Source organism: Euwallacea similis, chromosome 1 (assembly GCF_039881205.1).
Source record: "Euwallacea similis isolate ESF13 chromosome 1, ESF131.1, whole genome shotgun sequence".
Taxonomy (NCBI): Eukaryota; Metazoa; Arthropoda; class Insecta; order Coleoptera; family Curculionidae; genus Euwallacea; species Euwallacea similis.
Window position 1 is genome coordinate 1,662,744 of NC_089609.1, and position 24,335 is coordinate 1,687,078.

Below are 24,335 nucleotides of genomic sequence, written 5' to 3' on the forward strand. Positions count from 1 at the left end.
TCTCATTTGTCTGTCTCTGTTTATATTCATGTATCGAATTCGGTACCTACATGGTGATTCAAATTGGAGGCAATTGGAGCATTATGGAAAATCTCGAAGCTCTTATAAGTGAGTTCCTCCAAATATAAATTTCTGAACCATAAGAGAAATGAGGGTGTATATTTTTTAAATTCAGCATTGTAATTTACTTTTTATTACTAATTATTCAATGATAATATTTTGTGCATTAAAGACACATCTGGCATCTATCTCTTTCAGTTTTCGAGCTATTCAAGGCGGTTTTTCAGCTCGTTTTCGATAAGCTTTTGACATCGGTTCTCATTACTAAAATGAGATGTAACGAATTCGGAAACATTAAATTAAATTTTTCTGGCAAATCTTCCGTACAGATGCTCCGCATATTTTTAATTCTTCATGGAAATTAAATATAGCGCACCCTCGCTACACACGTCAATTTCATTATAATATTCTAATAAAATAAAGAAGTGTAACATGTATTCCTCCCACGTCACCGCACCATATCCGAGACGTCTGTCAAATACGGGAAAATGCCAGGAAGCCTAATGATTTATCCATTTTTTAATATATATTTCGGGAAACGTTTTCCATCTTTCTCCTGACAAATACAATATTTATTTCCGGCCAACAACATAAAAAAGCTCTCCCCTTCTATACTTCGAATTTTACCCGGGCCTATGCCTAATATTATAAACACATAAATTTTAAAAGTAAAGCATACATCAGCCAAACGAGGGCTCGATGTTTCCTGTCCCCTCTTTTTCCCCAACCGAATCTAAAGGGACGAATCATAAAATAATTATCCAGTCCCAATGGTACTAAACCCTATTTAACGCTGGAAAACTTCGACTTTAAAGCAACCCTCATCGATTATTTAATAAACATTCATTCTACAGCTTCACCTGGAACAAAAATCTAGCTAACTAAAAATTGTAAACTTTCGAGTAATTTTCGATCCTTCCTCGTATAATTTCGTATCCCTCCCGCTAAATACCGAACCGGGAAACGGGAATAAAATCGAGAGAGAAAGCTAAAAACGCAAAATAGAGCCTCATGCGAAAATATGTACAATGAGTCCCTAGCAAAAATTTCGGCGTGGGCGCCGGAGGGACGGGGGGCGACGGACAGGGCGTCGGGACGCGGGATAGGGGGGGCGTCGCGGGGAAAATGTAAACTGCGGGAAGCCCCGGGGCGGAAGTATACTTCGCGGAGGAGAAGGGGAGCCTCATCCAGCATCCAGGGATTTTTGTAGGACGCGGCCTCGTGGGGTTGTAATTTCGTAATTAGAAGGGTTTTACTCAATTTTATTTAGTTGAAGGTACGCCCTTGGATTTAGGTACCACGCGAGTAACAAGAATCGAAGAGAAAGCGTTGCATGTTCCGTCCTAAGCGATAATGGGTCAAGGTGATTTGTACACCTCATGCATATGAACGGTTTAACTGCCAAGAAGGAACTTTAATGTAATTTGGTTACAATAGGTCATGAAGGAGATGTTTAACTGGATGCTGTTACATCAAAAAAACTAGAAATGTTAGAAAGGATCCGAATATTCGTTTAAAATCTGCGTACAGAAAGGAAATGTGATGCAAAATCCGCGTAACATTGAAATAATAGGGCAAAAAGCATGATTTAAGGCAGTTGGAAAAATGGAATATACAAGGCGTCCAAAATAAGATTGCCTGAAGCAGCTCATACATTCCCCACCACTCTGTCTTCCTTCAGCCTCTATGTCTACTAAAGTAAATTTAGTTTGTATCGCATAACGTCATGAATACAACGCTGAAAGATCCTTTGTTGTTGTAATATGTTGACCCGGATTTAGAAGGGTCCTACAACAAAAATTTATGTGTCTAATGTCTTTAAGGCTCATTAATTCACTTGAATTATTGCATGTTTGCTCTCAAACGCTCCAACACAATGAGGAAAATATCATTTTTCCTCACAATATTCACTAATTTTTGTTCAAGCTTCTTCATTTGGTATTCGCAAATTTCCCTGAAGACAACTCCACGTGGTATTGTAAGTTTGTATTATAAGTTTCACGTATTAGATACAGATATTAGATACAGCATTGTGAACGAAACAAAAAGTAGAGTCTATTGAAATAATGCTTCCTATCTCCTCTGGCTATTTGTTTAAATTGGTCCGAAATCGAAAGAAAAATTAAAGAGGAAAGTGAGGTTGCTGTAAACTTACCTTAGTGAAATAGCTAGTCTTTCCTCTAAAGAAATTTGTTTCTTTAGCACATTATATGTTACTTTAGATATGCTAAGCACACTGTTTAATGTAATTTGTAAAAACATTCTTTGGGGATTTTCAAATAATTTTTTTTTTTAATTTAACGTCATTACTTTTGACGATTGAAAATAATCCTCATTCTGCTTTCGATTCTTAAAATGTTTCGAACTCATAACCATTTTTTTCTCGAACGTTTTTCTCTTCTACCCTCACTGACAATAACGAAATAAATAAAGTATTATTTACTTCTCGAAAACGACTATATACGGACAAAAAATCTTTGTTTCCAGATCTAAAAAAAGGCCATCAACCATTTGGTCTTTCTGCTCTTGTAACAAAAACACTTACATCTATACATAAATAATCATTCATAAAATGTGAAGAAAAGAAAACAAAAAAATACATTTGGAAATGCTCCAATTGAGTGGCTGAAGGGGAAAAGAAGTGGAATTGTCTTGTTTGTCTTGGAAGACGATTATTCTTCATGTTATAATAAAGAAAATGAGAACGGAGCTACTTAATATTTCTGTTAATATTATGAATCAAGCATAGATAATCTTCCAAGTTACTCTAAAATTTCCAAAAAAATTTCTGTTACTTCTTACAATTGTTACATACTTACAAAGTAAAATATACAGTGACCGACAGAAGAAAGTACGCAGCATATGGGATTTTTTTACAATTTAAATTTATCAAAAGATTTTATTCTTGGTAAGTCTATGCAAAGCTTCATTGTTGGGCATATCTTTTAATTCTAAATCGCTTTTTATAAAATGTAATATGTTTCCTCTAAAATTAAAAATAAGGGTACTTTACTCATGAGCCCTCTTCACAATTTTCGAATTTCCCCCGTACGAAATGAGATATACAAATTTTTTAAACTGCAATTAGAGTTTGCAAGAAGGCACAAACTTTACTAAGAATAAAATTTTCTGATAAATTCAAATTTTAAAAAATCCCATATGGTGCGTAGTTTCTGCCGGTCACTGTATTAAATAAAAATATAATCAAAAGTTTTGTTTTCACCGCTTTCAGTTTCGTGAAGGTAATAGCTAGAGAAGACACATTTTCATTCGATATTTCATATAAATCAATCAAATCCTCATGTCACTGAAGACGTGGAAAAAATTGCTTTTAATCGCGCACTCGACCAATTTACCATCAAAAAATGTATTATTCATACCGTAATCCGTTAAATTCGAAAAAGGGAGATAAATAAATAAATAAGAAAAATACATTCTTCCCGTACCCGATTTTTGGGTCAAAAAGGATTTTTAATCTCCGACCTCGATAAAGGGAAATTAATTTCTATTAAAGAGACGAACGCGCCCAGATAACGCTATTCGAATTCCATATCCGGTGCCTTCCTCTGTCATTTTTTATTATAAAATTTAAATAAAGCTGTACTTTACCCCCGGAATATAATTTTTATTCCGGCCCCACGTTCATAGCTCTACGCATTTTGCTTGTGCCTAATTAGTTCTTTACAGAGTAGGACTTAAACTTATATCAAAAAAATAAATTAATACAAGCCTAATAATTAAGGAACTAAAATTTATGCAATTATCGACAAATCACTAGTTATAACCGCTGTGCTTCTTCTAATCCTTCATGATACAGAAAATAGCAATTTCAGTGGTTTTAATCCGGTCCTGGTGGCACGACACTGTTCGCCCCCCTTGTTTGGAAAAAGCGTAGCAGAGCAACCCTTTTTCACGTATCTCTTTGCTTTCCCGGCTTTTCCGCCCCTTTTTACCCCTTTCTAACCAACTTTTATTTAAATATCGATTATAAACCGTACATTTTAATGAAAAATCTGTACGCAGCTGAGGGCGGGACTTAGCGGAAACGGCGGGAGGACCACCACCCCCCGTGGGCTACCCGATTTAAATGAATTATTTTTAATCCCTCTACATAGAGAACGAGAATAAAATAATACTATGTATATATATATGTTCGCGGGCTTTGAATTCGTTATTACTGTATGGCTTTTATTAAATAAAAACGAGGGTTTTATCTGCATGTGCACGAGTTATTGGATGAAATAATTTCATTTTCCTGGTTATTAAACTTTTTGATGGAAAATTGCGTATTTACACATAGATTGCTAATTTAATGAATCCATTCAGCATTTTTTGATGAATTATTTGCATTGGTGGACATGGGGCCGCCACTGTCGTGGGTTTGGTACCGATGATCATATAACATCGCGTGCATCAGAGTGCATTAAGATAAGATGAATCGCAGGTTTTTTCTTCTTTTCCAATGTCCGATGGTATTCGTGCACCATCATTTATTGTAGAGAAAGTTAGGTACCACCGAAAATAAAGAATTAGTGCGTCCGGTTCGCCGTGACATTCTTCGTTAAGGCGTATCGATTCGTGGTGGCTCTTTAAATAACATTTTTCTTAATAATAATAAAAGATTTTTTTAACAAATAAAAGCTGGCACCCCACCACTGCGTAGATTTCGAAGATGCGCAGAGTTGGGTTTCATTTTCGACAGAGGACAGAAGTCATGACACAAATTGACCGCGGAAAAACACTAGAAGAAACTATCACCGAAAAAAAACCGGCAACATCACCAATTGTTATCGTTTCTTTACTTTCTCAACGTTGCCAATTTTACTTTAAAGTCTTTGATTTTCTCTCTTTTTAATACATAGACTGGTTTTATTTTTAAGCAGAACCGCATGACGAACCTCTGTCGAAGGAGGTGATAGCGAAAACAGAACCATTTTTTAATATTACTGATGTTGCCAAACTTTACTTCACGGCAAAATCGTTGTTGTTGATATCTAACTCAAAATTGTCGCTTTTTAGATGGAAAAATATGACGCCATGACGTGGTTTTTCTTACTCTTGTAAAAGTTCCAATAGCCACAAAAGCAAAGGAACATTTTCAGTAATAATAGGATCGAAGAGGTCTGTAAACGTTACTTTTCGATTTTATGATTCTTTTCGTTTGATAAAATTTCTGACACTTGAGAAACGTTGCCAAGTTTCAGTTCAAAGTCCGACAAAGATTTAAAAAACTTTATGGATTTAGGAGAATTCGAGTAATTAATCTCCCAGGAAGACAATTTTTAGTTCATTACAAATAGAAGATTGCTGTACAATTTGATTCTCAATGGGATGAAATGAAGTCATTGGCGATGACGCTATAAAATTGTTTGCCTCCTTATTAGGTTTCACTTAGTTCTCTCTTCTTCTTTCAACTCTAAATGGCAGTTTATTCTGTAGCGATTTTCCGTGTTGTTTGTGTATTAGAATTCTAGTTTTTTCTATAGCCGCTCATCCTCTTTGCTCGATGGTCTCTGGCTCCGTGTTTAAAAATTCACAATGGGTGGGATTCATTTAGAAACAATTCACCTTCGAATGCAAAATTCCATGTTCATAAGCAAGAGGTCGCTTAATTTGCATAGGGCAAACAAAAAGCAGTCGCATAAAAATATGCAGACCTTTCTCAAGACTGCTTTATCATAAACCCAAATTAAATCCATTCGTTTACGAACCAGCCACGCAATGATTTATAATTTAATCAAGAGATGCCGTTACGCCAACCTATAGTCATCTTAAAGGGCATTATACAATTTGGAAATTCATCATGCAGGCTCGAAAGCTGTGAAGAGAGCACAACGAGTCATATATTTTAAAGAGCTTTTTTTCTTTTTAGTTCTTTTTGGGGACCTGACAAAGCATCATTTATTTATCCGCGAACTCAATAGCGGTACCGTTATGCACGTCTTTTGCGCCACCAAAGGTTAGGCGGTACTGCCTTCTTACAAGACACTTTTTTCGGTTTGTTTTTCCCAGCAATCAGAGAGTCACGTTACGAACTTCCTTTTTTTTATTCGACTTTTAAGCCCATTTTTGAATGCATTAAAATAATCGATGATGGATGCGAGGAAAAATTCCAAAACTAAAACGATTTTTTTTTCGGTTGTCTGTTTACTTCGGCCTTCCGAAACTTTCATCGCGGGCTGACCAATGGCAGAAGGAGATTTGGCATCGGTCTTCAAAGAGCGATTTCTGCATGGCAAACACCAATTAAACGTGCAAACGATCAGGGCCGGTGTTGGCCTACTTTTCCTGCTGCAAACGCGTCAACTAGTCGGATGCACTTTAAATGCGATTTTAATGCTGTTCAATCGTTCGTATGTACACTTGGCCCTGGAAACGTATTAAGGATGGCCATGTATTCAATTTTTTGTTTTTGTTGGTGCGTGGCAGTTGTTTAGAGGCGAATATACAGGGTGGCAGGAGAATGGAACCATGTCCAAATTTCGAGAACTTCTATAAAGAGCAATTAACCGGTGTCCGGAGTACTCGGCTAAAACTAGGGTTTTTCGGATTGGTCGAAATGTTTCCGAACGTCCACGAGATTTGTCGATCATTATGTAATTACAAATTCGTCTGTTGGAATGCGTAATTCCATTACTCGTGTTAAACTAAAATTTGCGTAAGAAATAAAATACTCGAATTCAGGAACATACAGTCCTCGCCCCGAATCTCATTATTGAATGGAATTAAATGAAAAACCTTTTACTACAGTATATTTATTGTAGAACAGATTTTCCTAAATGCAGTCAACATGTATAATTAAACAATTTGCAATAATTAGTAGTTTTGAATTAAAAACAAATAATTGTAGAAAAAAATTATATTAAACTTTTTCGCTTTTGTGTATATAAAGAAACGAAAAACTACTGAATTTAGGAAAATATCACTAATGCTCTTAAGGGCAGCAAAATACCTAATTATTGCAAAATATCAGATTCTTCAAATCGTCTTGTGACATCATAACAAGTGTGATAATTACATTTTTCCCCATCCCTTTATATGTTTTCAGTTCTTAGCATAAACCAAGAATAAATGACACTATGGCCTTGCTGCCATAACCTATTTGGACCCAAACAGAGTAATTTTCCTTTACAACCCCCACCCCCCTCCAAAAAAAAACATTTGTTTTACACCTACAAATTGGTCCTTAAAATACCTTCCATCATTCACTAGCACTCGGCTGCTCTTCGATAGCCTCTCCGGTCTTATACAACATAGGAGAAAACTCCTCTAGTCCATTACTCTCCAATACATTATCCAAGGAACTATTCTGCCCTAAAACCAGCCTTTCCTTTAACCTCTCATTGCTGCAATCGAAACTCATGCTTTTCAAGGTTTTAGCAGTATTGCTCTTGTACAAAGCAGAAGTGATTTTAGGTTTTGTGTCTTCTGGAATTCTTCCTGAAGAAGTGGAATCGTTGCTGTAGCCCAGGTACAAGTTGTAGCCATAGCTGCCTTGGTCGTAGCTGCATTGATTGCTGTAGCTGTAACTGTAGGAGCCTAGGCTAGTTATAGAGGATGCTAGACCAGTTTTGGCTTGGGAGAGAATGGGTTTTGGGGAAATTGCGTCTGCGAAGTATTCACTGTCGTCTCCTTCTTCTAGAGTTTCTTCATCACTATATCTTAAGAGAAGAAGATATATACAGGAAGTATGAAAAGTTTAAAAGCACCTAAAATATTTCCTTAAATAATGGGCCTATGCTTTTGTCAAAACTAAGAAACACGTAAAGAGATATGCAAAATATGTTCTAGGAGTAATTGCATGACCTGTGCGCCTTTTGCATTTTAATAACTAAAACCATGAATACTCTACATTAAAAGCACTGGCGTAGTCGTTTAGTATCTTTCGATTTACATTTTTTCGACGGAAATTATAATAAATTTATAATCAATACGCCCCTGGATTTCTATCAATTTCAGTTGCTAATTTCTCAAATTGAAAAACCCCCTTAAAGCTACTTTCCCCTGTAATTTCATGAGCGAAGGAGTTTAACACTTTTGGATTTTTAGTAGTTACATATACTACAAATCTAACATTTTTAAAAATTTCTTTCCAAACATCTCTCGGGCCGCCTCTGTTGGTTTCACTGGCGTACAACTTTCCTCAGCCTTCTGGGTTTTGACAAGCACGTATTAGTTAAGAAAATATTTGGGTGTTGCCAAACTTTTTTTTATCACCCCCTACAATTATTGTTAAAGAGGGTAGCTGTCAAACCTTTCAGGGGGGTTGTGGACCAGGGCACATTCATCGCTCAAAGACCCAGATTTCTCGGGCTCAGCAATGGAGGCCGGGCCTGATCCAGGACTTCTTCGTACCCCTAAATAATAGCATGGGGGGGTAAAAGCGAGGAGGGGTGTTTTTTACTAACCTTGTTGTACCTCCACTACGAAAACCCCATCTCGGGCACTTGGGGAGTATCTCATGGTGGTTTCTCTGCTATCCTCTTCTATATCCTTAAAACAATAAATAAATAAAAATTCATAATTTTTTCTACGAATTCAAGACTTACATTCCTCTCCTCAGTCTCCACTATGAGATGATTATTCTTCAGCGTCATCGTTATAATGCTTCCGTTGACATTGCTCGATCTGTTTCCATTAGGAGCGCTTTCGCAAATTTCCACTGTGTCTGTGTTTATGTCAATGTGAGTTTCTTCTGATCCCTGAAAAGACGATGATGTTAGAATACGTAAACATCCTGTATATGCAAAAATGGGGCTTCGCCGAAATGAAGTCACGTGGGTGGGAGCGAGAAAGACGGATGCAAATGCAACGAAGGAAATAGCGTTCGAAAACACTAAAATTAGTCGGGCGAGTCGAATAAACCGGCCTTGTGCATCTGGTGGTGACCTCAATTCGAAACGTTGCACTTCAACGAATTTTTTGCACGCAATTTATCGGGCAGATGTGCGCAAAATACGTGAAAAAATTTGGCCGATCACAGAGGTTTTTCGCAAGAAAACCCCTTAGTGTTTCACTGAAACAGCTATGCATTATCTATGACACCATCTAGCGCCGTCACCTCAAACTGCAAAAATCCTTCAAACTTTGCAATAATTTTGGAACAAGAACAGTTTTAGTTTTATAGTCTTTTTAGTACCGAATTTCTCAAGTGATACAAATCTAGAGTGGCTTGTTCTTAGATAGGTGCGCCTAATAAAGCGCATACTTTATCACGGGACCTTCCCAGAAAAATCGTAAAGAGCGCTACATAAAGTCCCCAAAATGATGGAAAGCTACCACAGTTTATTGCTGTTAAACGGCCGAAGATTTAATAGTTTAGCTCATTCTTGCGTGTACAAAAATGGGATGAGCTTCATAACGTAATTCGGTAGTAAAATGCGTTCTTAGTTTAACACCTGAAATTTAATAAAAAATTACATAAAAAGGCATAGTTAAAGGTTTTAGGGCTCTACGTTCCTGTAAGTTTGGGTAAATAGAAAAAGACAAGAGTTTTAGATCCTTAGTATACAGTTAAGAAATTTCTCGTATGGCTGAGAAATATAGTGTTGAGAAAAATACATAAATATTGTGCGACATAAATCAACAGCACCAGACTAAAAAGAGTTAAAATTTACTTTAATATTTTTCGAAATTATCACCTCTCGAATTCTGAAATATTCTACAATTTCAAAACGTATTGGCGTCTTTTGCCCTTGAAAAAGTCCGAAAATTTGCTAATTATTCCATTAGGGAGGGCTCTCGATTTGCCATTATTCAGATACGCCCAAAACGACCCTTTGTGGCCTCGAGGTTCGTCCAGGTTTAGATCTTTTTGCATTTATTTCTAAATTTGAGAGCCCCGATCTGCCGATTTCCCATGTGCAGAAACTAACACATCGGCCATTTCCCACATGTCGGCAATTTTACTATGGTGAAGACAACCTACATTAGAGATGGTTAAAGGGCATGCCGCAACCGATTACCATGAACAAGGGACGGGCGATCTTAGGGCATTATGTCAAATTTATGCGCCATTATCGAACTGCTATGCAGATGCTCTGCCCAAGTGGTGAAAGACGCATTACCAGAAAAAGGCAAATAAGAGTTACGTAAATTGGCCGGGGGCCCCCTCGATCACCAATGCGAAATTTCTACATAAAAATGCATCAATTTTGGCAAATTACCGGGTTTGCGTGATGCGAAATGGCAACGTAATCACCATCGGGTGTGTTTGTTGTTTGGGAAAGTCACTAACCCTGGCGGGCTATTTCGGAGAAGAATGGGCCATTTCTGGGAAATGGTACCAAAACACATCTGGTACCGAAAGATTTGGAAATGATAGGTTTGAGAAATAGACCCGACCGCGAAACCGTTCTTGAGGTGCCTTTTAGGTGAAGTCTATATTATTATTATAGGCAATGGCTTAATAGTTGGGAGGGTGAGTGTGGGAACGGATGTGTGTGCGGTTTGGCGACATTTTGGTTGCATTTAATTGCACTTTTAAGTAGTTAGTGCAAGGTAGAAGATTTGAGAAAAATTCGTCGCCTTTTTATTCGTTTCTTACCATTGTATTCAAACAACAAAGTAACTGGGTCAGATGTGAGTTTTATTAATTGAGTCCATCGATATTTGGCAACCCAGTCTCATGGTAATGACCACATTAATTACGCGAAATTGGCCTGCGTATTGTTCGATAATATCAACGTTAAGCATTAATAATGCAAATCAAATGAAGCTTAAGAAGTGGAGGTTCTCAGGTAAAGCACACAACTCATTGGCCATTGCGGAAAACCTTACAGAGGCAAAGACTGCGAATCTATTACTTTTGTGGATACCTCGGTCGACTGGCGTCGTTTATAGGCCTCAGCATCAGTAACGCGATTTGCAAAAGTGCTTAACTTCGGTTCGTAGAACGTCCTGGAGCCTCTCTAAGGGGAAATTCCTGGAGACCCGATTTCCTCGGACGTTTTGTTTGCCACAAAAGTGCATTTTATAACAGATAAATTTTAATAGCTCTCTGTATAAACAAAGTCTCGCCGATCGACCTAAAAATGTGCGATTCGCGAAAAAGTAATTAGTGCCTTCTTCCTAATGAGCGCGTTTGCTGCATGGTGCAACCAATAAAAGGAAAACAAAAAGCAGCCCGAGGCTCCTAAAAATATACCGGTGACCTCCTAAAAAGTTTAAGTTAGTGGTTAATGACTTTTTTTGAACAAATAACGTGTCGGCCGAAGGATGTAAACCGTCTGCGAACCTAAATATTGTTTATGTGGCGTCCTCATAATGATTTACACATTCATAGTATAAGCGCTAAGAGAGCATTTCCTGTATTTTTGATAGCTTAGAAACATGACCATTGAAGACTACTATGGAGAGAGTTTTAGTGTCGAAAATCTATATGAAGAATTGGTTTTTGATGAGCACAAGATTTTATAGACAATTAAGGTGTCTTCAGGTAGCGCCGCTAAATGATGCCATAAGCAGAGCAACGTGTGATCATCTAGGAACGCTGCCTGAAGTTACCTCCGTATTTTCTCCGTGGAAAACCAATCAAAAATGAAGTAAAGGTGATGCAAATCTTTAATTTCTAGCAACAAAAAAAGAAGCTTTTTAGCCCTTCGTCCAGCCCTTCTCTGGCGGTTGGTACCAACTTATCACCAGTTTCTAGCTAGTCTATGTATGCATAATCTTGGCTTTTTCCCGATTTTTAGCTTCCAAAATCGTAACCAAAAGAATCCCCATCTGGGTATCACATATCTCTTTCCAACGTTACAATAATTACAAACGAAATTTCGTAGCAACAACATTCGAAGAAGCGCGCAAAAAAGACGGGCCCATTATTTTGAAGAAACGCGTCGTGCATCTTCCGATAATGGCATAGCAAATGTTCAACGATGCAATTACTCAAAAAGAACCCAAACGAAAAAGGAGAAGAGGGAGGAGGAGGAGGAGGAGAGGCCGAAGCGAGCGCAGCCCGGTGCCTTTTTTTGCTGGACCATGTTTCCGGCTCCGCGGATCTGCCCTCTTTTTCTAACTCGCGCTGGTCTAATGCAAACCAAGAGAGACGATATGATGAGCAATGAGCAGGAACCGGCTTGGGTCCCAGAATTTGGGAGTGAATGACCGGCCGTAGACCCGGGGGACTTGGTGCAAATGCATTTTGCCGAATAGCGCAACGAGCCACTTTTTTTCTTCGGTTTTGGTGGTTCCTCAGCGGCGTACCGCCAATAGTTTGAAGTTACGTGGCTCGATTCCATCAGGGGCCAGATTCTTCAGTCTGGAAGTAAAATATTCAAGAAGAATTTCCTTAAAATGACTTCTCACAATAACTTTGTCGTTTATAAAGTAGTGAAATATGCGTTAAATTTACGTGAGAGCATCTTACTCTCCAGATTCACGAATTTCACCTCACCCTGGGATTGTAATAATTTATAGGGGGATGTATTTAAGTTTTTGAATAGGAAAAGATCAGGATGGCTTATACCTTTTTTTCATTCCTTCGTGTTTTCTTGTTTACTTTGGAAATTCGGTAATTCAAGGCATACATACATATTTCAGATTTTGGACTATTTACTGAATTTAAAAAATATCCAAGTGATTTATAGGAATTTTCACGATTTTATGGTTCCTTTAGAGGATCTAAATTAGGTTTAGAGTCAGATAAAAAGGTAATTTAAGTCAGATTTTCCGGTATGTAATTATTTATGCTACAATTTTTGAAATGACCATTAGTTTGTCACTGAACCGTGAAAATTATGACCATTTCGACTGCAAAAACATGAATCAGTCCTAGAATCAAACAAACATCCTGTTTAGATCATAAGACCGTTTACACAAGGACATTTTAATTGTAGACAATTCTCTATCAGAATTTTTAGTTTTACTTGTTAACTTGTGAATGCAGTTTTAAATATAGTTTTACAGGGCCAAAATTCCATTTTACCTCTATAGAGCTGAAAGTTATTAGTATTGTATAATAAAGTGAATAATCAAAAAATTGAGAAAAATCAAAGACAAGTCATAAATAGATCTTTGGTACTAAGTGTCTAGAAGTGCTTAGAGTTAGCGCCATCTATTATAAATCCCATAAAATTGCAACACATTGATGGTCATGCTAAAAAGCGAATAATAAAATCTCATAAAAAAACCGCACAAAACAAAGTTCCAACGATCTGAATGTCCTTCAGACAGGTCAAAATCCCGCCGTATTTCGTCTAGTCGCTATTATTGCATAGATAGCCGATAGTGTGCGAAACACGACCCAGTCGGGTTTAATAACCGCCGAAAATGCATTCCGCGTATAACGTCTATCTCTCTCTAATCCATGGCATCCTCCATCTGACGACCGAGTACCGAGAGAGTACGACTTTGAAGTCCCCGCTCGCGTCCTCTTTTTTTAACTCCAATAGAAAGGACCGTGATAGAGAGAGTGAGTAATAGATTTTTATAGAGAAGGGTTTGACATTCGCATTTGGCAAAGTCAAATAGCGACGGTCTGAGAGTGGATTATTTCTGGTTTAAAGTTTTGATACAGGGTGGACACACATATATCCGTAAATATTTGTAGTCCTGTTTGTACGGGAAAAGGATTAAAATTCAAAAAGGCGTTATATAGTTTACGTTGTTTACGTCAATAATAAATGTGACTCTTGGCGGGTAAAATGCCAATTTAAAAAAGTAGTAGGTCTAACATTAAATTTATCATAAATTTTTCATTTAACAAGTGTTGTTTATGCTTCGCAGCGCCCTCATAGTTATCTAAATAAGTCTGGGGGTTAATCCTGAGTCATAAAATCGATCGTAAAAGGACGTTATTCAAGTTTCTAAGATTGTATAATACATATAGGGAGCGTTCAGTTAATACTTTATAGCAACACGGAGGCATCTTTAATTGTCATAACAAAAAGAAACGATTTTCAAACTTTCATTAAATTCCAAATTGGTTCACCCTGTATTTTAAAGCCAAATAACTTTTCTTTTTATAGAAGCCGATAAACTAACAGCAATGACGTCCTGTTTTTTGCATGTAAGTGGGAATATTTGGGAGGTGCATTCGGGGGCCAATGCACTCGGTTTTGGGGCTCAGCTGCACCAGTGAACGATCTTTGCACAGCCAATAATGCGAATTTGATAATATGCACAACACTTTCGGTTTGGCAAATATTTAATCCTGTTGTTTGCTACATATTTCATTTATGGGATTTTTTTAAGAAGGAGATATAAATTGCCACGAGTTGAATAGAAAATGTAAAGTGTTGTTAAATAAGGACATGCTTGGCACGTGTCGATGAAAAACAAATTGGAAGTTCTGGATGTGTTAGATCATAAATCCTGAGTACTAATCAAATTTATTCTGGAACGTAAAATTCCAAAAAAGAAAATAGCTCATACGAAAGACTTCTTTAAACTATAGATACCAAAAATATAACGAATAAGACAAGAAAGAGGATTAAACAAAGACAAACAATAGTTTATAATATTCTTTAGTATTGAAGTTCAAGAAAACTAATGGAAAAACTTTCGTATTCATCAGCAGAATCACAGCACAATTAAAGACACTCCACCAAAACTAAAAAGAATATTCGAAGTAAATCTAGTCAATGGCCGCTCTCTTCCATTGGCGCGTATGGTTGGTTGCCTACAATCAGGTGTTATTTACTGCTATATTGGCTACGTTTCCATGATCTAAAGTCACATATGACAGTTTCGATTTGTTTTTTAAGTATTATCACATCCTGTACACACCTATAGTTTTTGACTTTTTTTAAATTAACTTTTCGCTTAATTATCTACATGTGTGTAAGCGGAACCACCTGGCAAAAATGAAATACAAAATTGCCAAATGCTCCACAATCTATCGATCCATCTCGCAAACCGAAAACAGTCTCTGGTTATATGCGTTGGTACCCGCCAGGCTATCATTACTTTCTCATTACTTCGAACCAAAGAGTAATTTATTTCTTCTTGTCTTCTCTGCCAAAATTATTGCCGAAATAAGGAGCCCAACCCAGCCAACAACTGGTCGGGTACCTACTATAAGCACGTCGTGTTACGCCATACATCTATGAAAAATAAAACAGCTGAACATTTTTGGGGCCCTTGCAACTGCAGTGGGTTCTCATTGTCGAACCAAAAACCCCTCATTAGATCAATATAAAAATTAATGAGTTTATGGTATTATTACACACTTCTGATAAAGTGAAACCTACATGTCCCTCAACATAACTAACGACTTAGTTTATATAGGCATTTCCCAGAGGTGTCATCTTTTGGTTCGACAATGAGAACCCAGTCGAAATTCGCTTACATACTTTCGGGTTACTTTTTGGTCGTTTTTCTGAAAAGTTGTCCTAAACTTTTAAGTTCGTAACGACCGCTAGCGTTTGCAAGACGAGTCGTTGCCCTCCGAAATAGCACCTTGTTTCAAATAATATAATTAATGCTTATTTGAAATTCAGAGGCGTTCGTGGTTAAAATTAATTAGAAAACAACTACATGCAGTGGTTGAAATACATGTGCATGGTTGAAATATCGTTGAAAGGTCTTTTGAAGATGCAATTCCCTATGATTATAGTGAGAGAGATATCTACAAAAAGGTGTATGCAGGAACATAAAGAAATAATGTGGTATCATGATGGTTCCTAAATGTGCACTTGTACCTATATAAAGCTGCCACTTGCGCCCTTAAGGCTAATTCTCAATGGATAAAATTACTAAATAATAAGAAATGAAATAATTTTATATGTGATGACTTGAATATAAAATAATACAATAAACAGGTAGGTACATAGCTGCTTTTGACTGCAGTGCTTTTTACAAGTGAGGTTTAAGGCTCTGCTTAATATTCTCGTACGGGTGAATTGCATAAAGTCTTTTAGTTAAGATTTTTATTTCTAAAATTAGAATATCTATATTTTTGCGTAATTATCCAACCGTTTATGTTTCTTGCTATTATGGTGAATGTATATCATTGCTTAAAAACTGGTTTATTTTTCCCTGGCTTAATAAGCGATAAAATTAAGAAATCTTTTAAGAATTGAAAATTGTGATATCTCAGAACTTTTTTTCATCAAATGTTCTTTCATCATCAGATAGAGTATGAAGCTTTCTAGCATGCGAAGCCGTACTGAAGCAAATTGTTCATATGAAAAATACTGTTCTTAGAGGTCAGATACATGCACAAAAGTTTTACATAATTTCAGTTCTGAATTCTTATTGGAGAGATCTGAGACCTTATGAGACTTTCACATTAAAAACGTTTGTCTTCGTTTATGAAACTGAATTTCCGTAGTTTCTTTTCCCTACCTTATCATTTAGAAGATGCGCATGAAGCGGTTTAGAAGCCCCTTCTGTATTGTTGTCCTGGACTACATCTCCATCAATATTCTCACCTTTTTTCCTGGTCTTATATTGCACCCACAATATCCTAAAAACAACGCGTTATGTCACAAAAGTACCTCATAGAAACTTGCGATTAATACCTCATTCCAAATATACCAACCAACGCTATTATTAGTGGTACTAAAGTGGCTAAACATGCTAAAAAGACCGTCTTCAAGTCGTTCCACACTAAAAACAAAATACGTTTTAGATTTTGTATTTTATCATGCTTTTCACTATACAGGGAGGGCCAAAAGTGCAAAATAATTTATTAATATTGCAAAGAGTTTTTTTATAAAAATGCTGAAAAACTTTGTGTGGCGACCCTGTATACTTGTCTGTAATATCAAAAAATGCACAACTAAAAACAAAGTTTGATTTTTTTTTCAGGCTTTTAGCCCTCCCTGTATAAACCTGCTCTTAGATACATTTGCCCTTAAATTTTGTCTACAAGGTTTTATACTTATTAATAAGCAAATTCAAGCTTTTGGTAAACTATCATGAAATCGGAGAAACTTACTGCTTTCTCCATCATCATCAATGTAATACCCAGTCCCATTATATGATTCTTGAGACTTTGGAGTTGAGGTACTCAAATCCCCTTCGAGGAAACTCACAGGACTCACCGAACTGGCAGAGCCCAGAAACTTCCATGGTGCAGTTACACTGGAGTTACTCAAAACCGGGATTGTGGTGGTCATTGTGGTGTTCATGCTGCTAAGTAAAAATTACCAAAACAGCGTTTTGCTTTTAGTATTAAAAAACAACCCCTAAACTCACCTCTAAAACACCTCGTCCCCTTTCCCATAAACTTTTTTCTCCCTGGTGACCTTCACTGGTTTAGTTTCCATTATCCGCGGCATTTTTCCTTGACAAAGGGTCTAAACTGGGCCCAATGGATCGGCCATTTGTTTCGCCCAGTTAATGGAATATAACTAATGGATAAACGCGATTGAATAGGGATTTTTTCCGACACACCTGGAATTGCAGCGAAACCGGGATGCTGCGTCGAATCTGAGCAGACGCGGACGTCCATTGATTTCGATCTGGAGAGACGCTCTTCCATAAGGATAGTTAGATGCAATTTTGAGCAATGGAATAATGTCGGGGAAAGTTGTCAAGTAAAATCGCTTTTTTATTTAATCGATTCTGATGGATTTTTCAAGCATTTAATTTTATAATTTTTCTGTTATAGAGACACATTAATTGTCTCCTGTCGGCCCGGTGGTGCCCAAAAAACTATATTTTTTAAAAAGATTTATTACAGTATCTTTAATAGAAATGTTTATGCCGAAATGTGCAAAATAAATTAATACGACTCAGCAAAGCAGAATTTTTCATTTTGCCTAAAATCTGACTTAAAGGAAACTAAACTAACCTGTTGCGTACTTCGGCTTAAGGGAAAGAAAAACACGATTTTCAAAGAAAATCGCTCTTTATTTAATAGATTCTGACCGATTTACCAAACACTTAATCCGGAAATTCTCCTCCAGTAGAAACACGTTGCTGTCCTCGCGAAGTCTTACGGCCCTGGTGGTGCCCAAAAGACTCTCTTTCCTCAAAAGTTTATTGGCAGTTTCTCCAGGAGAAATTTTAATACCTAAATATTCAAAACAGAATAAAGCGTCTCCATAAAATTGCATTACCAGCACTCTCCTCCATTGGAGTGTACTTCTGCACCCCACTCTCCCCGAAAGGATTGATTTTGCTGCTATGAGGTAGAGTGCTGGACCACTTCTTAGTTAATGACTTCCTGGCCTTCGCAGTGTGGATATTGTCCAGAATATTCAATAGTTTGGACTGATCTTCCATGGGTAAGGTTGAGGTAGCCTCTTGGAATACCTATATAAAAGGAATTTTATTAAAATTTAGGCTGTGACTAAGATAATATTAACATACGCTCAATTTCTGCATAGAAGCCATGCTTTTAAGCAAATCTCCCATACACCTATGTTGACCACATCTATGATGTTTTTTCAAAATAATAGTCAAAGGGCTGTTTGCTTTAAGCAGCTCATGTTGCGGCGGTTCTGAGCTTTTGAGATCTAGTAAAATACTAAGTCAATCGATGTGGCTTGCCGATCGGGAGTTTTACCTTCACAGTTTAGCAAAAGAGAATTGAAGTAGTTTCTTCCAGGCAAAGTGGTTCTTCGTTTAATTGAACGAACTTTTCTGGTTTTATAATTCCAAGTCTTGCTGCCTGAAATATCACTCTCGCTCTCCCCCCCATATGAAGGTAGAGACAAAATGTGCCTGTAAACTTTCCCCCTTTCCTGCACGAACACCAGTCGCAAAGTGCTCTTTTCCACCATCCCCAGCATTTCCCTAGCCCATTGCCAATTCTTGCTAATGGAGTCCATCAAACCCTGAGCAGGGGTAATGTTCCCTGAGTTAACCAAATTGCAAAACGATCCTATTGCCTCCATCTCATCGGTTTTGTCCCTCTCCCTAATGAGCTCTAAATGAAACGAAACGTGATAACTACTGGAAAACACGCTGCTCAAATACGGTCTCAGGATCGGGGCCAAGTACTTTTTATTTTGATCCATAGCCTTGTAGAGCCACTTCAGAATCACTTTAACTAGAATCAGGTCGTCGTGCAGGTCTTGGGGGCATTTGGTGACCAGCTCTCTGCGATCTTTTCTGATGAGATCTACGAGCTTTGACACATATTCGCTGTAGCTGGTTTTAATTTTTGCCTTGTTTTTGGCAATTGCAGGATTCGGTTGAGAGAGATACAGATCCCGAGCTTGATCCAGTAGAGTTATTAAAACAAAAATTAAATCTTCCATTGCGTGCGCATCTGCGTCTTCAGCCTCAAAGTCGCTGATAGAGGAAGTAGTAGTGTGCTGTAATTGATCAATATATTAGGTCTGTTCCAACAAAGGGGAAGACCGATTCCGGGCCGTCAAAAATGTATGCAGACCGGTTAGGCCTCTGCGAATATTTCTGACAATACGGAATTGGTTTTTGTTCTTGATGAAACATATACAAGGTGTTTCATAAACATACCAACAAACTTTCAGGGGATGTAGAGCTCATACAATAAAAACAAATATTTCGATTGAATAAAGTTAAGTCTGAAATCGCTTCGTTTCCAAGATATCGAGTGTTTAATTTCTTTTTTTTTTAATATTTTTTAAATACTCCAAAAACAGTTTAGGATATGGACATGAAACTAGGGACACGGTATGGCAAAATAAAATGTACATGTTCTGGAATAACCGTACGGACGCCACTGATGTAGGTGAAAATATTATGCTTACTGCAAAACATGCACATTTATCCCGCCATAGCGTGTTCTTAGTTTCATGTCCGTATCCCAAACTGTTTTTGAAGTATTTAAAAAATATTTAAAAAACAGAAATTAAACACTCAGTATCTTGGAAACGAAGCGATTTCGGTTTTAATTTTATTCGATCTAAATATTTCTTTTTACATTCCCTGAAAGTATGTCGGTATGTTTATGAAATACCCTGTATACATACGTGCGCAGTGTACTGCTTCACTTTAAGCATATTGTGCAGCACCATTCCAATATACTCCAGCTGCCTTGTAGTGTACTGAGTGTGCACTATGTCCCTCCTGCTTTTGGAGCCAGCAAAACAAAGTCTACGGCCTCTGGTCCCAGCTGGAGGCAGCATACCATCCACCAACCCTTTCCATTTGTACAAGAGATTCACCTCAGTTTCCTGGGAGATTTGTAGGGCTGAAAAATCATTGTTTCCTGGAAGAGGCTTATGAGTTATTGTCACGTTTACAATAAACTTTGAACCTTGATTGGACATTAAAGATTCATCAAAAAGCCTGATCATGTAGCCTTTGATGTTGCTAGCTTCCACGATAAAGTCATCATCGCTTAGATGACCAGGGTTTACGAGAAGATTCGCCTTTTTGAAGAAGTAGTTTGGTTGGAACTCTGAGTTGAGCCTTAAGATTACTTTGTCCAGTAACTTTAAAACCAATGTAGATAGATAGGTCGGAGACCAGTAGATCATATCAGCGAATGGTGTGGTAGAACTTTCCTCCAGCTCCTCCATGAGGAGAGAAAATAGCATATATCGGTTAAGGATCTTGTAAGACATCTACAAGAATCAATTAGCTGGAACTTTTCTATAATTAACGTGTACGTTACAGGTTTTTGAAATCTTCTAAAATTGTTTATATCTTGTAGAATCTCGTAGCAAATATCCAGAATGGTCCTCACAGTGCTGTCAGCTCCATAATGGTTCAAAAGACCGAACTCCGCTGCTGGTAATCGTATCTGCCACGCCGAAGAATGAACTCCATAGCCCACAAGGTACATTCCCTTAAAATAAGCCAAAATATTCTGGATAATTTAATTCCAAAAAACATACGGTTTGAGCTATCTGGTAATGCAATAGACAATCAGAATGCCCCAGAGGGATTCTATTAGGAAAATCGCTGGAAACTGGCCAAGAATCCACACCAATAGCCACCAAAATGGTAACTTTAATGGAAATTGTCGCTAAAGCTGGAGAGAGGAATTCTACTTTTAGTTTAATTCCATTTGGCTCATCCACGATTGCGAGTCTAAAGTCTCTGGTGTCTGGATAGCGTGGCACATTTCCACCTGGATTAGGAACCAGAAAAATCGAATTATTTGAAATATTTCAAGCAAACCTGGCCCATAATACACATGTTGTCTTGATGGGGTCTTCAGCATATAATGCAACGTTGCAGGATCCACAATTTTTCCAGGTATTCCACACATGGTAGACTCGTCTACATGGAGAGGAGACATTGGCTTGTCACTCCCAGCAGCCTGGGCCAGGAGTTCTACCAACCGGGCCTGGATTCTGTCCCTGAAAACAGTATTTTTAGGGTCATCTAAATTCGGTGATCGAGATACCTTCTAAGGAATCCAAATGAGTTGATGAACTCCTCCCAGATTTTGTGAGTGGAAGAATTGAGGCGGATTTTGGCGTACCCTGCTGGGCAGTCTTTGTCAGCCTCCAAGACCTCGTAAGTGGGATTCTCGTCTGTTTCATAGATTAAAGGGGTGGAAAGGGCGTCGAGGCGGACAATATATTCTAGGTGCGTCGCGACGCTCTGGAAGAGTTAGGCTGGGAATTTGATGAATTGCATTACTTACTGCTTACATCATGCTGATCAATGCGATTATTGATTAAATATTTAGCCGAAAATCTGTGGTCAATTTGGGCTGCCCCGCACAGCAATCTTTGGACTAATCGTTCGGTTACTGACTTTGCTAGGGAGATGGACTTCTCTGAAAGTGTTCGAGTGATCACGTACAATTATATAGGGTGACCCTAAAATAGTGGAACAAAGAGCAACGACAGATTCCCGCCATAAAAAATTTTAAGCGTGATTGTTGTATTTCGAAAATTAATATTGACAAAAATACAGGATGTTAAAGTTTGACTTTTATTTTCTATTTTATTTTATATCTTCAGTCTTTTGACCTATGGGACTGAACTATGGTATACGGAGGTTTTCGGACGTGCCAGACAAGGAAGTGCTGTTCGTTTTACTACAGCTAGTAGTGGGCGCTACTTGAAACAGTCTTGGCTAGTTAAAAGGGCTCTAATTTTTTTTTACTCAGCTCCAGTAGCTCTATTAATAAAAGATATTGTTCTGTCTAACATTCTACATAAAAAGGGTTAGTAGTCTCAAAACTTGACCATTTTCGAGATATTTACTAGTTTAATGCCTCATAAATGTTCATACATATGTATTCTTGAATAGAGCCGAGAGCTGGCAAAGTAATTACGTGTAATACAAAACTGATCTTTAAATTAGCTAAACATACTGATTTATTTGTATTCACGAACTAGTAAAGTTGCTTTTGGGCAATTTTTTTCTAAATTCTAATTTACAGAAAGTCATGGCGTACGTGCCGTTATTACATTATTAACACAGCGTTATTGAAACGACAAATATCTCGAAAACAGTCAAGTTTTGAGGCTACTAACAGGCATTCTTTTTTATCTAAAATATTAAACAGAATAATATAGTTTTTTAATAGGACCATTGGAACTGCGTAGAAACAGATTAAAGCCCTTTTAACTGACCAAGACGGCTTCAAGTGGCGCCTTCTATTAGCTACAATAAAAGCGACAGCACCAGCTTGTGTCTCACTTCCGAAAACCCTTGCATACCAAATTTCAGTGCCATGGAGCCAAAGACTGTGAAGATACGAAATAAAATTTAAACTTTAACACCCTGTATCATTGTTCATATTCACTTTCGGAGTGCGACAATTGCGCTGGATATTAATATTTTGATGGCACGAATTTGCCGTGGCTCTTTGTCCCATTGCTTTTGGGACACCCTGTACGGGTCATATGCACCTATATCTCGTGGTTTTCATGCAATTTAATCACTTGAAATTCAATTTCGATCACACATTCTACATACCCACAGCCAAATTTTCAGACGACTCGCCCCTCTCCAGTCGTTTGTTGAATATGAAATTCAAATTTTGCAATTGATCCACGCAAAACTTCAATTTGGAGTTGGGCAAGATCAACTCCTCCATTTTCACTCCTCGGAGGTTCTTCGACGGCTTCTTGTTGCTCCCGAACATTTCTATGTTAGATAACGCGCGTCCTCGAAGAAAAATTGGGTTCTGCAAAGATCGTTACTAGTCCGATGTAAAACACTAACTGTGCAGCCAATTTAATTATTGATTCAGCCTATTATTGCTAATTGATCTCGACGGACGAGCATATAACTCTGTATGTCACAAAAAGAATTGGCAAATTTTCATTCTACAGCAATTTGCGGCGACATATCAAACTTATTAAATCACAATTAAGAATGTGAAGTAAACGATGCTGTGTGGTAAACACGCACAAATTTACCATTTGTCTGATAATTAAATCAGCGATCCTTCGCAATGAGAATTTTACGAAAAATGCACGAAAATCTAATTTACTTACCCCTTTAAATGGTCCCTAAAAGTTGCAACAAAAAGGGATTTTATCGAACACTTTTGCAGATTTTCTCGTCATTGTATTATATCAACTCCACAGCAATTTCCGATGTGATCTATACGCTATACAAATCGTGTTTCCGCGTAATATTGTGGAAACAATGTGTCTTTTAAAATGTGTGTGTTTTAGCATTGCAGCACAAATCCCCTATTTCTCACAAATTCTCAAAATAAGTTAAAAACGACTCTAATCCTGAGAAAGCCTTCGCCCAAATCACCTGTACCTCCACTTATTCGCACCCGTGCAAATCCTTTTGATTCACGATTTACGTAATAAAAATCTCCCTAATAGCGGCATCGAGCCCTTAAACCCCGTTACGCAAAAATAAATAAGCAAATCCAAAATCCACCAAATAAGTATGTAAATCAGTGAGAATATTGGGTCTCGATGCTAAAACTACTGATGGTTGGTCAATGATGGTTTAAATCCCCGCTCAACTTCCGATCTATATATTTCCAATCCAAACCGGAAGACCCTTTGTTAATTTCGCCGTGTTTCCATTATACCATGGGGCCCGTAATTACGTCTGTTAGTCCACAGATTTTATTTGGGTCGCAGAGAGGAGATGCGGGGATACCCATTACTTACATACAAAGCTTCCACATTAAATGGGTTATTTTTGAGGGTTCGATGGTGATGACATTACTTGAAACTGTATCGTGACTCATTAATGGCTATAGCAGCCATTTGAGAGCGTTCCAGCACGGATTTATAGTTCAAATTAGGTGCTTGGTTACCGGGGAAATGAGTTTCTTTGATTTATTAGCTATGGGGAAGTTTAAATTGAGGCAGAGGTTATTTACATGGAATGCGGTTTTATGGAGAAATACGAGGGCAAGAAGGTACTAATAAATGAGTCATTAGAGTGCCTGGGCAAATCTTGTAGAAAGAAAAAGAATGGTAGCTGATGCGAAAAATTCCTTCGCCATTTTA

At 37.6% G+C, this 24,335-nt stretch overlaps 2 protein-coding genes across 5 annotated transcripts; both read right to left on the reverse strand.

Annotated features, from left to right (window-relative positions):
- Nucleotides 1-6,799: 6,799 nt before the first annotated feature.
- On the reverse strand, nucleotides 6,800-17,447 carry LOC136413076 (uncharacterized). 2 transcript variants are annotated; one of them, XM_066396450.1, is made up of 8 exons: nucleotides 17,203-17,447; nucleotides 16,943-17,136; nucleotides 16,524-16,611; nucleotides 16,348-16,468; nucleotides 8,610-8,762; nucleotides 8,469-8,553; nucleotides 8,315-8,417; nucleotides 6,800-7,721 (listed from the first exon to the last, which is right to left on the reverse strand). In XM_066396450.1, exons 2-8 carry the CDS (start codon nucleotides 17,133-17,135, stop codon nucleotides 7,262-7,264), a joined length of 1,203 nt encoding a protein of 400 aa, XP_066252547.1. In that variant the 5' UTR covers nucleotide 17,136; nucleotides 17,203-17,447; the 3' UTR covers nucleotides 6,800-7,261. The 2 variants fall into 2 exon arrangements, with proteins under 2 accessions (XP_066252547.1, XP_066252539.1); XM_066396442.1 differs by having other exon boundaries at nucleotides 16,943-17,139.
- Nucleotides 17,448-17,806: 359 nt separating this feature from the next.
- Nucleotides 17,807-23,069, reverse strand: LOC136410102 (uncharacterized). Of its 3 annotated transcripts, XM_066392080.1 has the most exons (13): nucleotides 22,825-23,069; nucleotides 21,546-21,673; nucleotides 21,296-21,495; nucleotides 21,067-21,248; nucleotides 20,781-21,016; nucleotides 20,558-20,731; nucleotides 20,198-20,507; nucleotides 19,911-20,149; nucleotides 18,955-19,271; nucleotides 18,518-18,903; nucleotides 18,322-18,467; nucleotides 18,069-18,264; nucleotides 17,807-18,022 (listed from the first exon to the last, which is right to left on the reverse strand). In XM_066392080.1, exons 1-13 carry the CDS (start codon nucleotides 22,991-22,993, stop codon nucleotides 17,859-17,861), a joined length of 2,847 nt encoding a protein of 948 aa, XP_066248177.1. In that variant the 5' UTR covers nucleotides 22,994-23,069; the 3' UTR covers nucleotides 17,807-17,858. The 3 variants fall into 3 exon arrangements, with proteins under 3 accessions (XP_066248177.1, XP_066248173.1, XP_066248167.1); XM_066392076.1 differs by having other exon boundaries at nucleotides 18,518-19,271; nucleotides 20,781-20,992; XM_066392070.1 differs by having other exon boundaries at nucleotides 18,518-19,271.
- Nucleotides 23,070-24,335: the final 1,266 nt, after the last annotated feature.